This window comes from Anoplophora glabripennis, unplaced genomic scaffold (assembly GCF_000390285.2).
Source record: "Anoplophora glabripennis isolate ALB-LARVAE unplaced genomic scaffold, Agla_2.0 scaffold663, whole genome shotgun sequence".
Lineage (NCBI taxonomy): Eukaryota > Metazoa > Arthropoda > Insecta > Coleoptera > Cerambycidae > Anoplophora > Anoplophora glabripennis.
The window spans coordinates 147,503-162,578 of NW_019416753.1; the positions used below are offsets into that span (position 1 = coordinate 147,503).

The 15,076-nt window shown below is 31.2% G+C and overlaps 1 protein-coding gene across 1 annotated transcript in view; it reads left to right on the forward strand.

Annotated features, from left to right (window-relative positions):
- LOC108913117 (N-acetylgalactosamine kinase) overlaps positions 1-15,076 on the forward strand; it is a 62,601-nt gene that overhangs the window by 17,459 nt on the left and 30,066 nt on the right. Inside the window, exon 4 of the mRNA XM_018718595.2 lies at positions 12,213-12,321. Within this exon, the coding sequence (XP_018574111.1) occupies positions 12,213-12,321 (109 nt within the window). The remainder of the gene's footprint in view (positions 1-12,212; positions 12,322-15,076) is intronic.

The following is a 15,076-nucleotide window of genomic DNA, read 5'->3' on the forward strand; positions in this document are numbered from 1 at the left end:
GGAAGGGTGCTTCTGGATTCTGTCGATAAACTTTAGGAAGACGTTCCTCATAAAACCTAAAAAAATATAGTACCTATTAAAATTGGTCTTAGTCTCGAGTATGTGTGAGTCAAATAAGCCTTTTTGTCTCCCCTTCCCTTGGGTTTAACCAATATTATTAAAATTATTTAGGAGATGCTTCGTTTTTGAGATATATGGTGTTTTTTTAGAAAAAAATTATGATGATGAAAACAATAGAAATATTTAAGTACCTAACATCTAATGTGACTATGTCGTAATGCGACACCGTAACGACCCTTGCAATACTGCTAAATTTGTTCAGGCGGTTTGTAGTCACTTCATTTACTTCTGTTGTGTACTTTTAAATAAAATAAGATGTCAAACAATACATGAAAATTTAATTGTAAATTGAAAAAAACAAAAAAATACCAGTTAATATTATACCTAGACAAAGCGAAAAGTGAATCAAAAATGAAATGATTTAAAAAATATTTTGTTCAAAATGGGCGCCTCCGGACTGTAGACAAGCACGACATCTTCTAACTATGGAGGTAGTGGCCGATCGACACTGAATTGGAGTTAATTCTCGACACGCTTGGACTATTCGCTGTCTTAGATCTTCTAGAGTATCAACTGGCACCTCGTAGACTTTTTGTCTAACAGAACCCCAAACGAAATAATCCATCGGTGTCAAGTCCGGTCAACGTGGGATAATTAATGTTTAACCACTCCCTAGGACCTCTACCAAAATGGGCAGGACAGCCATCTCGTTGAAACCAACTGTTCATTCGAGTATTAAGCGGGAACATCTTCTAACAGATCTTGAAAACTATTTTCAAGGAACTTTGTAAACATGTCAGCATTTAACCGATGCGGAAGGAAGTAGGGACCAACTATAGTTTGTCCAACACACCCAACCATACGTTACATTGGAATTCATGCTGAAAACTATGTTACCTTACCGCTCGTGGATTCTCGTAGGAAATAAATCATGTATTATTCTTGCATTTAAGTTTAGATATTTATTACTTCGAAAAGAATAAATATTTTTTAGAGCAACTGTCTTCCGCCCACGAAATATAAACTGAAAGATAAAGTCCGAAATTATAAAAGTAATTGGTAATTTGTTATACGGATAAAAGAAATATATCAGGGCCCTGAACTTTTCTTACAGCCAAAGGCTATAATTTTTTCCTGCAAAGTTACCGGTTTGATATTAAAATTATTTTTAATGAGGTTCCTAATTTTAAAGCTAATATTTGTACTTAATTAATTACGAACTCGATGACGAAGGTTTTATTTTTATTTCTTATAAAATACAAATTAATAATATCTAATAAAAAACTTAAGGACCAATTACTGACTCTCATGTTCAAATTTTTTTTGAACATTCTTAGGTACTTAGAATGAAATTAAAACATTTTGAAAACTGTTTTATTTCCCAGGTATATTTTCCTCTATTCTTTACCGCATTCATATTTTTTAGTCATAAGAAGCTGTCAGTTATTACTTAATTAACATATTTGGTAAATGTTTAATGATTATTTCTTAATAAACAATAATGGTTATTTAGAAGTATTGATTTTTTTTATTTATATAACTTGTTTAGACTTATTGAATAAAAGTTTGTATGTATCGAAGACAGAAAAGTGCTATTAAAAAGCCAGCTCTGACTCGGACGCAAGAAATGCATCGGCATAACCAGGATACGCTTTGAAGTAACTTACGTGTACTAAAACAAAGGTGAAAGAGACAAAACGGGCAGAAATAAAAATGTACCCTGCAAGGCCGTCGCTTCTACTTGCTTGACTTGTACTTGTTGAACGTAGTAGGTACATTTTCACAATCTCTGAAATATATGAACTAAACACATATTTATCTGAATTTTTAAAGTTGTTGTTTAAAAATATATGATTTCAGTACTTGTATACCATATCGAAAATATGTTTTTGTAATAATCTATAAAAGGACTAACGTTAGAAAATTTACGAAGCATTTAAATGTTTGACCGGCGCATTCGCCATATTTTTAAAAATAATTATGAAACGTTTTAATAAACATTTTTTGATCTAACTCAAAAAGTTTTAAAGAATCCCCTTTACTGACATTTTCCATACATTTTTTTACGATTCATGAAACAACCAAATGTTGATTGGTGAAATTATAATACTTATGTGACTACCCAAGTAAAACCAAACTTATATTAGCGTTGCGTACACGCAAAAAAAATGTAATCGAATAAAAAATGAACAGATAGTTTTAAATAAAATTATTTGCCGTAAATATTCTATTCAAATGTATATACTTTCGTCAGACTACGTGCAATATTTACTTTAATCTATAATCTTTTATAGAATTTATATTATTTGTAAATATATATAATTTAATTAAAAACTTTTATAGTTTTGAAATTTATTATCGCTTATAGTTTATCATAAAGTGCAAACATATTTGTTTCAAAACTACCTAAGTCCAGGTGGTAGAGCAGTAAAAGTAGGCTTTGGCGTTTGTGTTTGAAGGCATGCATCTATTTTATTGTACAGAAAAATTTCAAATATTATGCAGAATAAGAGTTTGCCTATTCCAAAAAACACTGCTAAATTCAGGGGACAACAAATATATGAAAAAAAGTCATTCTTTATTTTCCTGCTACTGCTGCTGTTTTGTAACATTACTAAAATAGAGATGAAAAACACGAAAAGTGAGTAATAATGTAATTTCTATCACAGAACCTTCAAAGTTGCATACAACATTTTCTTTGACTTGGACGAGAGATGGGCGCGAGTGTCATCTCATTTCTTTAGAACTAAATTAACATAATTCTCGTTGTTCTACCAGTTCACATGATTTACGGATTTTAAATAAAGGATACAAATCTTCGCGAGGATACTACGATATGTTTGCTATATATTATAATTATATTTTACATAGTTTACACACAAGACATTTTTGAACGCGTACGCATCTTTAGCCGAATTTGACGCGCAATATCTCCGATTTCCGAGATCTGTAGGTTCACAGTGTGTATAACTGCACTCGATTATTAGTGCTGTTGCCACATCTACATAGTGTTTATGCGTTCATTAAATATAATTTAAAACTACTTAAATATTTTTATGTTGTTAATTTTCAATATGTATGTTATGTGCGTATTGAGTAGATTTCTTTGCTATATAGATGAAGTTTATCGCAAATAATTTCAATAGAATTTAATTTTTTCAAGCTGGTAGCGGGTTTTAGTCCCATAAGAAAAGCATAGAACCCCTCTTGCGATCCTCACTTCCCTCGGACCTCGATATACTTCATTAAGTTAAATGAAAATATTATTTTGAAGACCTACAACATTGTATACATAGCACCTGTTGGTACTGATGTATACTTGATTAATTGCCTTAATCCTGTATAACGTGACGTGTTGTTACTTGTTCTTAATATAAAATTGCTTCCTTATAATTTTATATCCAGTAAATTAAAACGTTTATTAGGAACATATTTTTATTTACTGTTTGTTTAATATAAATTGAAAAAGATTTGTTTGTACATGATATAATATGTGAAAAATTTTTGTTTTGATGCTTGATTTTATATATAAAAGCCGTTACACAAATGTTTCTAAATTTAATATTACGCGTAGGAACCAATACACCCACTTAATAAGTTATTTTGTTACATAAAATTAAACTTGAAGTTTATTCGTTTCTTCGCTCCGCTGAAATAAAATTTATTAAAACCATTTGAATATTTTGTAACTTTGAATTGGTCAACAAATAAAACTGAACTGATTAAAACCGACAGTCTTGTACAGAATCGACAACGGGTAATCTATCACATTGCATTTGCTGGGATTGATATCGGATTCATAAATTTTATTAACTGTCATCCAATCACATAGTAATTTCACATGGGTATGTACCCATGTAGAACATTTCAAAATATATTTTTATTTTAAAAAATATCGTGTTAACCCCAAATCACAAAATTATTAAGATTAATAAAATGAATAATTTGGTATGTAGGAAGGAAATAAAACAGGAAATTTTAACTTGATTGTTGAGTATCGGGAAATTTGACATTGATACAGCCAAAAAATGCGTTAAGTATATGTTATACAGGGTAATTAAGTTATAATGCCATTAATTTTAAGGGAAGATAGGAAAAAATCAGTACAATACGAATATGCTATTAAAAAAAATTTAGAATACATATTTACGCCAGAAAAATATATTTTCAAATCATTATTTAGACCTCTGACCCACAATGGTTTATCGAGAGGGGGTATATGACTGTCTTAGGCTCGGTACATTGAGTCTCGATTAAGACTTGATTAACTAATGTGAATATACTATTATAAAATAAATCAGTCTACAGTCTAGTCATTTGATTAGACTGTAGACCAAGGCTTAACCGAGACTCAAAATACCGAGTCTTACTTAGTAAACAAACAAGTGATCTCAGTTAAAATTGTTTTATTTTTAATATTTGTTACATAACCATACTACCTTCAATATAGTACGAGTATAAGACTAATATATAATAATATATAATAATATATCAAAATAAGATATTCAAAATNATCTTATATAATATAATATAGTATAAGACTAATATAAGACTAAGTAATACCATTCTAATAAGACCATTCTAAATAATAAGCAAGCAATTGATCTCAAGGTGTAAATATTGATAAATAGCTATGTCTTACTGTTGAAGTAGTTGGTACTTACTTATTTTAAGACGCTATTATCTATACAATTACTATTATTATATTATATCAAATAAGTTATATATTATTACCTTAAAAAGTTATTTTCAAATGTATTTCTTTTTAGTTGTTGTAATAAACAAAAACCTATAGCTGCACCACCCGCAGTTACAATAATACTTACGCAAGGTTCCTCCTCTTCAAATTAGAATTTTAAATTCGGTAAATTGGCGTTAAAATTTCAGGTATCGATTTCAGTGTGGAAAGTGTCGAAGTTAATTTCGTCCTAAGTTATTTATAGGCTACCGCTACCACGTCCACTCTAAACTGTCGTCTGAAGATAAAAACGGAACGACATAATGGGAGAGAAAACTTAGCGGAGCAGTTGCTTATATTTATGGGAGGTCCAAATTTGTGTTTTGTTCGCGATCGTTGGGTATCTACTAACGACATCGGAATATTTAATCAGATGTTTTTTGGTAGCAGGGAGCGGAATTAAAATAAATAGTAAACCAACAGTTATACAAACGAGATAATCCGAATATGATATAATTCTTATCTAAAGGATTTATTTCCAAGATGTTTTAATAGCATTAAATATTTTTTTGGTGGCATGTATAATAATAATAAATTGAATGTAATAAGTTATTAGTCGATTGATCCAAATATGCCTTATGCAAATGTTGCTGGTGTCAAAGATACAGGGCGTTCAATGTTTGAAGTTTATTTTGAAATTTCCCAATAATTTTGAAATGTCAGAGTATGAACAAAAAATTTGCGCTATTATGTTCTTTGACTGACAAATAAGAATTTTTAATTAATTTTGGCGTTACTTGTATGGCGCGTCAGTTATGCCCTATTCTTTTGACAAATAGGGGAATTAATTTTTTTTTTAATTATTTCTGTTCGTTTTCGATATCTCCCTTGGTTATCGAGATATTTGCATATACAAATTTCAATGCATTTCATTTTTCAACTTTTAATTCTTAAATTAAACTAATGAAATCAACATAAATCATATTTGGCTCAATCGACTAATTTTGGCTACCAGTATCCCAAGCTTCGAGATTTTCCAACCTTTCGCAGACGCTCTGTATAAATATTGTACAGGGTGGTAATATGGATCATTTAGTAGTGGGTGCGAAAAATTATACAGAGCGGTGGAATACAGTTACGTTTTAAATTACCGGGTAATAAAAAATGTCATTTTTTCTAAAATTTTTGAGTTTCTTATATACAATTTTGTTCTATTAATATATTAACTCCAATTGCAAGGAGACTACCTGATAAAACAATTCTAAGTAAAATGTGGATACGAAAATATATTTCTGTTGTAGCTGTTTTTTTAGGTGTCTTTGTTAAGGGTGGTGCAAGAATAACAAAAATACAAGATATTTCTTTGTATCATTACATTATTTAACATTTATTGTTTGTTCGTAGTATTTTTTATTTAAATGGGTACTTCTGCTGTATTCAAATTTATAAGACGTATATAAAGTTAGAGCTATTAGAGATTTTGTTACGTTTTTGTTACTAGTTTGTTACACTAAAATAAATTTTGTACTTGGGGTGTTGACTTAAATCTTAAGTTAGCAGTCCAGGTAATTTCTCACCATGTAATTCACGCACTACAGTGCCTTCGGAATTTGTTATTTTAAGAGTAACTTTAGAATCCATAGTCGTATTTTCTCTTTAGATGATTTCTAATGAAGAAAAAGGAAAAACATGTAACTGGGCTAAAAAATTATTCAGAATATTGTTTCTTCTGATAAAATTAATGTAAAATAACATAATAATAACACTTTTTATGCACTCTACTAGAAGTGGCCTGCTAACGTACGTATTTACAAGAAACAGACATAGTCGTTTAAAAATATAATTGATCGATTGTAAGAGTATAATAATTAAAAGGTAGTGGAAAATAACAGAAAATAATCGCAAAATTTGACGGACCTAATTTTATAGATAACTCAAAAATAAGAAAAAACTCTTAAGCAGACATAAAAATCCCTTTTTTGGAATACTTCTATCTTCATATTTGTAACATTTTCCCATTTCATTTATTCACTCATTAATTACAGATTATCACGTTAACTATAGAAACTCTGTCTTGTTGATCTTTAAAATACTAAAAACAACTAGTGATAAAAATATGTATATTACTCTCTCGGGCTCGCTTGGTTACTAAGAGTGTAAAGATAGATAGTCAGATCAATTCATTTTAACATTTTATTATATAAAACACATATTTACGCGTCTAAAGGGTTGCTTTTCATATGGAGGATAAAATGGTGAACTGGCTCCTGGCCATCGAGTGGTTCTCAAAGTAGTTCTGGACTGGCCCCGATTCACCAAGTCTCAGGGGTTTAAATATTCTTTACAAAATGCCGAGTGCATTAGAATTAAACAACGGATAGAAGAATTGGGAACAATGACTGAGTCAGTCCACTAGTGTATATGGAGAGTGAGCGAGAATCAATTTCTTGTGATTTGTTTTCGAGAGATGGTATCATTATTTTTTTACCCTTGCGGCAACCCCTTTTCTTTTTTGGCGAATCTGGATAGAAAATGTCTTTCTGCTTGTAGCAGTGTAGGAGAAATGGCGTACTGATAAGTAAATTATACTTTATTGATATGAAGGAACATAGTTTAGTAAATTACAACTATTCAAATTGTCGTAGTGACGTAGAAACCGTTATTAAAGTTTAAGCAAACTTTTTACAGTTTCCGTAGCAAATAAATCAATAAATAAATTACAGTATTAAAGGTAGTAATCTTTCCTTTTATATTTTCTATACATTTCTATCGAGTGTAATAGATATAAATGGAGGCTATTTTATCTACCGGTGTAGTGAAGCGGAAGAACCCAGAAAATCGAAAAGTAAATTTAAGACTGGATCAGGAACAGGAAAGTAGCGCAGCTATGTCGGACTCCATCAAGGATTACTTGAAAATACCGGAATCAATCTTTGATTGTACGATGGGGTCGTTATCAAATCCTTTATTCCATTAAACATAAGACCGATGTCTTAGCTAAAAATTAGGTTGTACCTACTTGTATTCGAGAAAAGTTGTTTCCCATCTTCAGGCCTGTTCAGTCCATCGATAGATTGCTTTTGAAATAGGTTAAATGGACGTTATTCATTGAATTTGATGCAAAACCTTTCGCTATACTACATTAAAAAGATGTCTAAGTAGGGGTTACTCTTGCGACAAGTTGGTCTAAATCCTTTCATTTTGATCCCAAAAATCTGTGGTCTTACAATCTATTCCGTACCTGTATAAACCACGTTTTCGTTCTAAATGTTTGGTACGTTTCAAAAGTGTAGAATAAATTCATTTAGAGATTTTAAAAAGTCTTGGGGCACGTCAATATTGTTTTATAAAAACTTAGTTAAAAAACCAATTTGTTTTTGTGATTTGTTTTCGATTTTTTTTCCCTTGCGGCAACCCGTTTTCTTTTTTGGCGAATCTGGATAGAGAATGTTTTTCTACCTGTAGCAGTGTATGAGAAATGGCATATTGATAAGGGAATTATACTTTATTGGTTATATGAAGGAAAATAGTTTAATAAATCACAACTATTCAAATTGTTGTTGACAATGACCAGACGATTCCAGTTATGCAATAACGTGACCAATGACCTCTAATGACGTAGGTCACGGCAGTCGGTAATAACCTCGGTAATAACTCTCATTGACCTTTATCAAATTAAATTTTCGAGAATAACTTCACATATGAAAACTATGGCATCAGCTAGAACATTGTCAGCAAGTCAGTTTACAACAATTTGGACATTTACTCTATTTTTTTAAATTCATTTCCACATTTCATGTGATTTTCCTTTAATTTCTCGAAAAATGTCTTCTATCTAAGTTCATAAAAAAATAGGTTGCAATTCCTTTTGAAAAAACAAGTGTGGGATAGTTCATAACTCCTTTATTGATTCCACCAATTTTGATTTAAATTCACAATACTATGTTAACGATAATGACATCCCACATATTCCTGAAATTACTGAAGATAAAATTTTAAATTCTATAAAGTAACTGAAAGTAAATATGACAATGGGTCCAGACAACTTGCCGGCCTTTATTATCAAGGATTGTGCTTGCTTATTTTCCAAACCGTTATGCACGATCTTTAATCAAATCCTTAGATCTAACACCTTCCCTGATTTATGGAGACAGTCTCGTGTGTGTCCGGTTTATAAAAAGGGTAACAAGGAGGTGTTGAAAACTACAGACCTATTGCTATTTTATGCAACTTTTCTAAATTATATGAAATAATTATTCGCGAACACATTTCTTTTTATGCTAAAAACCTAATTGTTCCTGAGCAGCATGGTTTCATGCCTGGTAGATCAACAGTGTCCAATCTTGTGTGTGCTACTCAATTTATTGCCGAGACTTTGGATATGAGAGGTCAGGTGGACGTTATATATACTGATTTCACTAAAGCCTTCGACAAATTAGATCATGGTATATTACTTCGTAAATTACACAATTTTGGTATCAATAATTCTCTTTTACTTATGTTTAAATCTTATTTATCACATCGTATTCAGTTTGTGCAATATCGTGGTTACAAATCAGACATATTTAGTCAAACATCAGGCGTTCCTCAAGGGTCAGTACTAGGACCACTATTTTTTATTATTTTTATCAATGATATAGCGCTAAACTTTAAGGTAAATTTTTTAATGTATGCTGACGATTTGAAAATTTATACTAATGTCAACTCTGTATCTGATTGTAATAGGCTTCAGCACAGCTTGAATTTGCTTACCATTTGGTGTGATAATAATCGGCTCCCCTTAAACACTTCGAAGTGCAATGTAATGTCTTTCTCCCGTAAAACTAATTCTACTCTATTTAATTACAGCCTACGTGATCAGGTACTGGTTAGACCTGAGCATATTAAGGACTTAGGGGTCATCTTTGTCCCAAAATTAACCTTCTCTGCACATATTGCTGAATCTGTCACAGGTGCTTACAAAAATTTGGGTTTTATGCTCCGAAATAGTAAGGACTTTAAGAATATGTCTACATTACGTACCTTATATACGTGCTTTGTTAGACCCAAGTTGGAGTATGCCTCTGTGGTTTGGTCTCCCTATTATAATAGTTACATAACATCATTAGAAAAAGTGCAGAGGAGGTTTCTTAAATCGGCCTGTTTTATCTTAGATGGAGTCAATCCAGCTCTGGGATATCCTTAGGAGTTGTTATTGGATAGGTTTGAAATGCATAGTTTAATTAAGAGGAGGGTTATGTACTCGATAATGTTCTTGTACAAAATTGTCAACCACGATATTGATTGCATTGAGCTTACAACACAAATAAATTACCGTGTTCCTAGAATAAATGCCAGATCAAATAGTTTGTTTAATCTTCCTTCTTCGCGCACTAACATGTTGCGGTGGTCTCCTTTACATCAAATGCTTTTTAATTATCATAATATGGAGAATAGCCTGGACATTTTCAATACTTCTTTAGCACATATTAAAAGAATTTTCTATTCTCACAATTGAGTTATCGGATTTTTAATTTCTTGTTAGTTTTTTGTATTACCTACTTATGTTGTTGTTTCTGTTGTTGGTAATGATTTTAGATATATTAATTCCCATGTGACTTTACCGTTATGCTATTTTTTTATTGATTGACTGACCATTGTTTCTGATTAAGGTTTGTAATTTTTATTTATACTTTTTAAATGTTTATGTTTCTTGTGTTAATGTGTATTTATTGTAGCTGTAATATTCATCCTGTAACTGGGTTTCTCCCGTTGGGTGAATTAAATTAAATAAATAAATAAATAAATATGGGTTTTTTTCTGAATTATATTTTGATTCCAAAATATAACACAAAAGGTATTCTAATTTTAAAATATTAATATGAAAAAGTACGTTACTATGGATCGAGTTTAATTTTACAACAAATTTTAATTTTCACAAGCTATCAGAGCTTTAATAATTCTTAGCATTATGGAGTATAGTTTAGGGTACATTTAAATGAATTAATTGGCCGACATGGATTTGGTATATAGGGAATATAGATATAATTCTTTAGTGTCAGCAAGGCTATATTAATTTACGAAAAGTCGATTAAATAAACCTCAACTGACGGAATAACAAATTTGTGAACTTTTAAGAATTTGAGAAAATAAAATTGCTAATCGATTCTTAGTTCATTGCCATAATCTACTGAAAATGATTTTTATATTATTTGTTAAACTATGACAAACATTGATCTTGTGACAGTTAATGTTAATACCTACTTTTAAATTTACTTCTGCGGTTTTCTCTGAGCAAAAAACTTTACATTAACTTTTCTCGAAATTGTACGATCCTATCGATTTTAAGCTAGGCTAGTATATATTTTTATTGGGTATACTGTTTATTATTTTTGTATTTATATTATATATTATAATTTATTAAAATGTTTTCATTTCTGATTTAGCTCTACTTCAGTATATTGTACAGTTAGTACTAATTTTCAAAGGTACTTTTACCCGAAAATATTTTTTTAGAGCTTCCACTTTATGTAATGTAGTTTATTTTATTTAACGATTATATTCTTTAAATATAGGTAGGTACCTATATTTTATATTACCTACAGGCAGCGTAAATCCAATAAATACATTTTATGATTAAGCATTAGCTTTAGTATATCCGATAAAAGAAAATAGGCAATAAAAAAGTAAAAATTGTTATTTTGAACAGCTATAACAACGAATATGGTTTGCAAAACATATTTCAGATATTTACTTAATAAATTAAGTACTGGCACTGCCATCTGAAATTAACATTTAAGAGAATTACTCCATAATCAACTCGATAATTAAATTTCTCTATTCTGAAGACGACATTTTCAAAACGCCTTCAGAATGTTAATAGATTAAATAATGACGTAGTCAATAATATTGGCAGGCTGTCTAGATGTTCATGTTCATTTATAAATAGTCACTACCACTGCTACCCAATCTCCATGATTTTAACACGGCTAAACTGGCAGAGAACGACCTGTTATTTCGCAAGTAGTGGGAAAGCATTACTTAGGTCGCCACTAGGCGAAACAATTTTTAACTTGCGAGAAACACCTACTCTGCGGATTAATATCTCGACCAGCATTGAATGTACCCGCAATATCTAGTAAACTACTAGAAGTGGCAGAACCAACCAGACCGTTGCTCTCTGTCAGCTTGGTAGCATTGAAAGCATGTTAGATCTTTTCTGGCTTATGCTTACTCAATATCTATAGATAAGACATTAAAAATAGTTGACTGATTCGTAGGTTAGTTCACCTATGATATACTGATTAGAACTAGTAAGTAAACCGATTTATAAGATATTGCGCTGGTCGGGACATTAGTCCGCAGAGCAGTAGTCCGACTTAATGTAAATCATTATTTTTAGATATCCAATTTTAACATGCCTATTTGTTTTTTTAATTGAGCTGTCTTTTTTAAATCACTAAATATTTATTGAAGTAAATAAATCTTGTTTCAGTTTCCTCTAACCAAGGAGAAAATGGCGAATCTATGCGCCCAGTGTGAACGGTACATCGGAACTCAAGGGGGCGGTATGGACCAAGCCATTGCATTTTTAGCTACCGAGGGTAAGAAATATGTTTGCGACAGTGCTAAATTATGAATTATGTATGAAGGAGGTCCTGGCTGTAGTGTGTCCTAGAATCTATTTTCGAAGACATGATAAATAACCCTAACCCGACTTTTTGCGTCGGGAGTTCTTCTAAACTCCTATATTCAGATTACGCTTTTCTGGATAAAGGAATTATGGTTTTGTAGTTGGCTGCAGCCAGGTCAAGAGTGGAGAGCGAGCGCAAAATGACTAAAACACAAAACGGATATGAGAATAGAGGGCAGTAACCTTAGGCGGGATATAAATTTTGTAAATGATGCTTCGGTTCCTTAATCGATTATAAAAGTAACCGTCTCGTGTCCCGCTATTCTGCCGAATGGTATTTTTATTGTCAAGTCGTAGAGACAAATGTATCTACATTACATTATATTACGGAAAATATCAGGATTGATATTTTATACATAATAAACGACAGTTTATGAAAAACAATGTTGCTCCAAAAATCTAAAGCAACTGCATACAGATACAAAATTAAAGAAATCAGCAAATCAAGACAATGTTTGATCGGTATCAATAATTAAATTATACTTTTCATTCCAAGATACAAATAAAAAATTATTTTTATGTCGCCTTAAAAAACTCTACATCTCCTCCTGAAACACCCTGTATAGGGTGCGTTCTAAAGTAAACAGGACTTTTAAAAAATAAAAACAAAAAGATTCTTTTGTCATTTTGGCCCCTTAATGATGTCCTTGGAATGTTGATTTCTGAGCAATTTTTGGATGTCAGTCAACTTGTGCGGGACAAATCGTGCACACACTTTTCGGTAGCCCAAATATTCAGCAAAATGCGATAAAATGATTTTTTGAGATGCTGAATTCCAATTTCATGAATTTCAAAGAAGATTTGGCTGATCTGTGATGAATTCACACAGTTTTGATGGAATCTGCCTTGATCACGGATTTGGGTTGGGCAACATGATTCATGAATTGGAATGTTTCAGTTTTACCAAGTTTAAAACAAAACTTAATACACAATACGCAAACATACTATTACTTCAGACGCAATAGCTCCGTTTCTATTCGTCCAGATGTCATAAAATTTTTACAGTACATCAGTGAAGTATCACATGTAATTGCCAATAGATGGCCTCACTGGAAATATTTATTTTTAAAAAGTCCTGTTCACTTTGGAACGAACGTTATTATTCCAATAATATCTTCAGAATTTGACCTCAATTTAATTAATATAGTTTGACTTTTCTCTTTTCAAATGTTATACATTTTAATTCAGAGGGAAAGAAGGAAACGACTAGAAATGGGTATAGTAATACACCTCTAATGTTGTACTAAAGAGATTTCTAAATTTGCTGTAGGATAAACAAACACTAAAAGAGAACGACTACCGGAGCGTCAGCCTCATCCTCACGTGCTGAAAATTGCGATTCATTGAACTTTTTACGGTCTGAGAAGCAATAAGGTCAGAGTGTTATCGTAATCGATTTTGTAAAAAAAAACCGCAGTAAGAAGTCCCAGCGCTGTGTTCGATTTCGACAAAACGGGGGTAGAAATCTATTTGCAGTAAAATAATTTTCTCCCAATAGAGATAAATTTTGTAAGAGTAATTTGTGGTAAACCGTTTATCTAAGATTCAGTATTAAAGTTTTATCTTTTTTTTTAACTTATTAGAACTTAGATTGTTGCTACAGAGACTAGGTAAAACGGTCTGTTTACTCTTCGTCGTTCATTAAAAACGCAGTAAAAACTGCTGTTATTTTTCGCTATCTTCCCTTAAAATTAATGACATTATGACTGAATCACCCTGTATGCGTAAAGTAATTTTCAGGAACGTTTCCAAAAATCCCAAATTTTATTTTACTTTTTGTCAGTATTTCATAAATTAGATCGATTTTTAAATTCAAGTCAAAAATTGTAAAAGCATATTAATAAAAGTGTATACCACTTTTTTATAGAGATGTTTTTTTTTTTCAACTTATTTGTTCTTGTGTTATTTTATTCATTCAACCTCACGTGAACTGAATATTCTACTTATAATTTACATAACGTGTAATCCAATGTGCGTCCTTTGAATTCTTTTATTCTGAAACACGTCTGTTTAATGAAAATTCCCGCGTTGAATTTCTCTCTCGCAGTTTATTCTCATGGGTACAGATTTTAAATAAACCAACACATATCCAGACCGCACTTCTAAATGCTTCTAATTAAACTGTAAGTTTATTCCTCTGGATGGAAACTATGCTGATGCTGAGCATATTGTGGGTAATGTGTACGGACCCCTTTGTGACACAAAATACTACTAAATCATATGTTTTTTTCACTGTCACAGTTTATTAGGGTTTGCTCTTTCTTCTGGCAGATACAGGGTGTGGCGTGTATAATCTATAAAAATTAAACTACAGCTCCCTGATGATATTTGTAATAGAAAACTCTTATACGAAAAAGTTCTATCTTCCCGTTTTTTTTGTAAATTAAAGTTCATTTATTCAACGAAAATGAAGGCCTGTGTTATTTATTAAAAACTTTGGAAATGTTCTTATGCCACCCGAGATGCAACCTTATAATTTAAGTCGGTATAATCTAATACTAATAATACTAAAAGAAGGTTAGGTTACATTGTCAAAAGTTTGTGCAGTCAACTGATTTTGTATTTGTATATTTGTATCGTTATTCACTTAATTATTAAATATTAAGCATCGTCCATCGACCCATCAGTGTTAAAAAGTGAAAGATTCCAGACAAAAGTTTTTATTT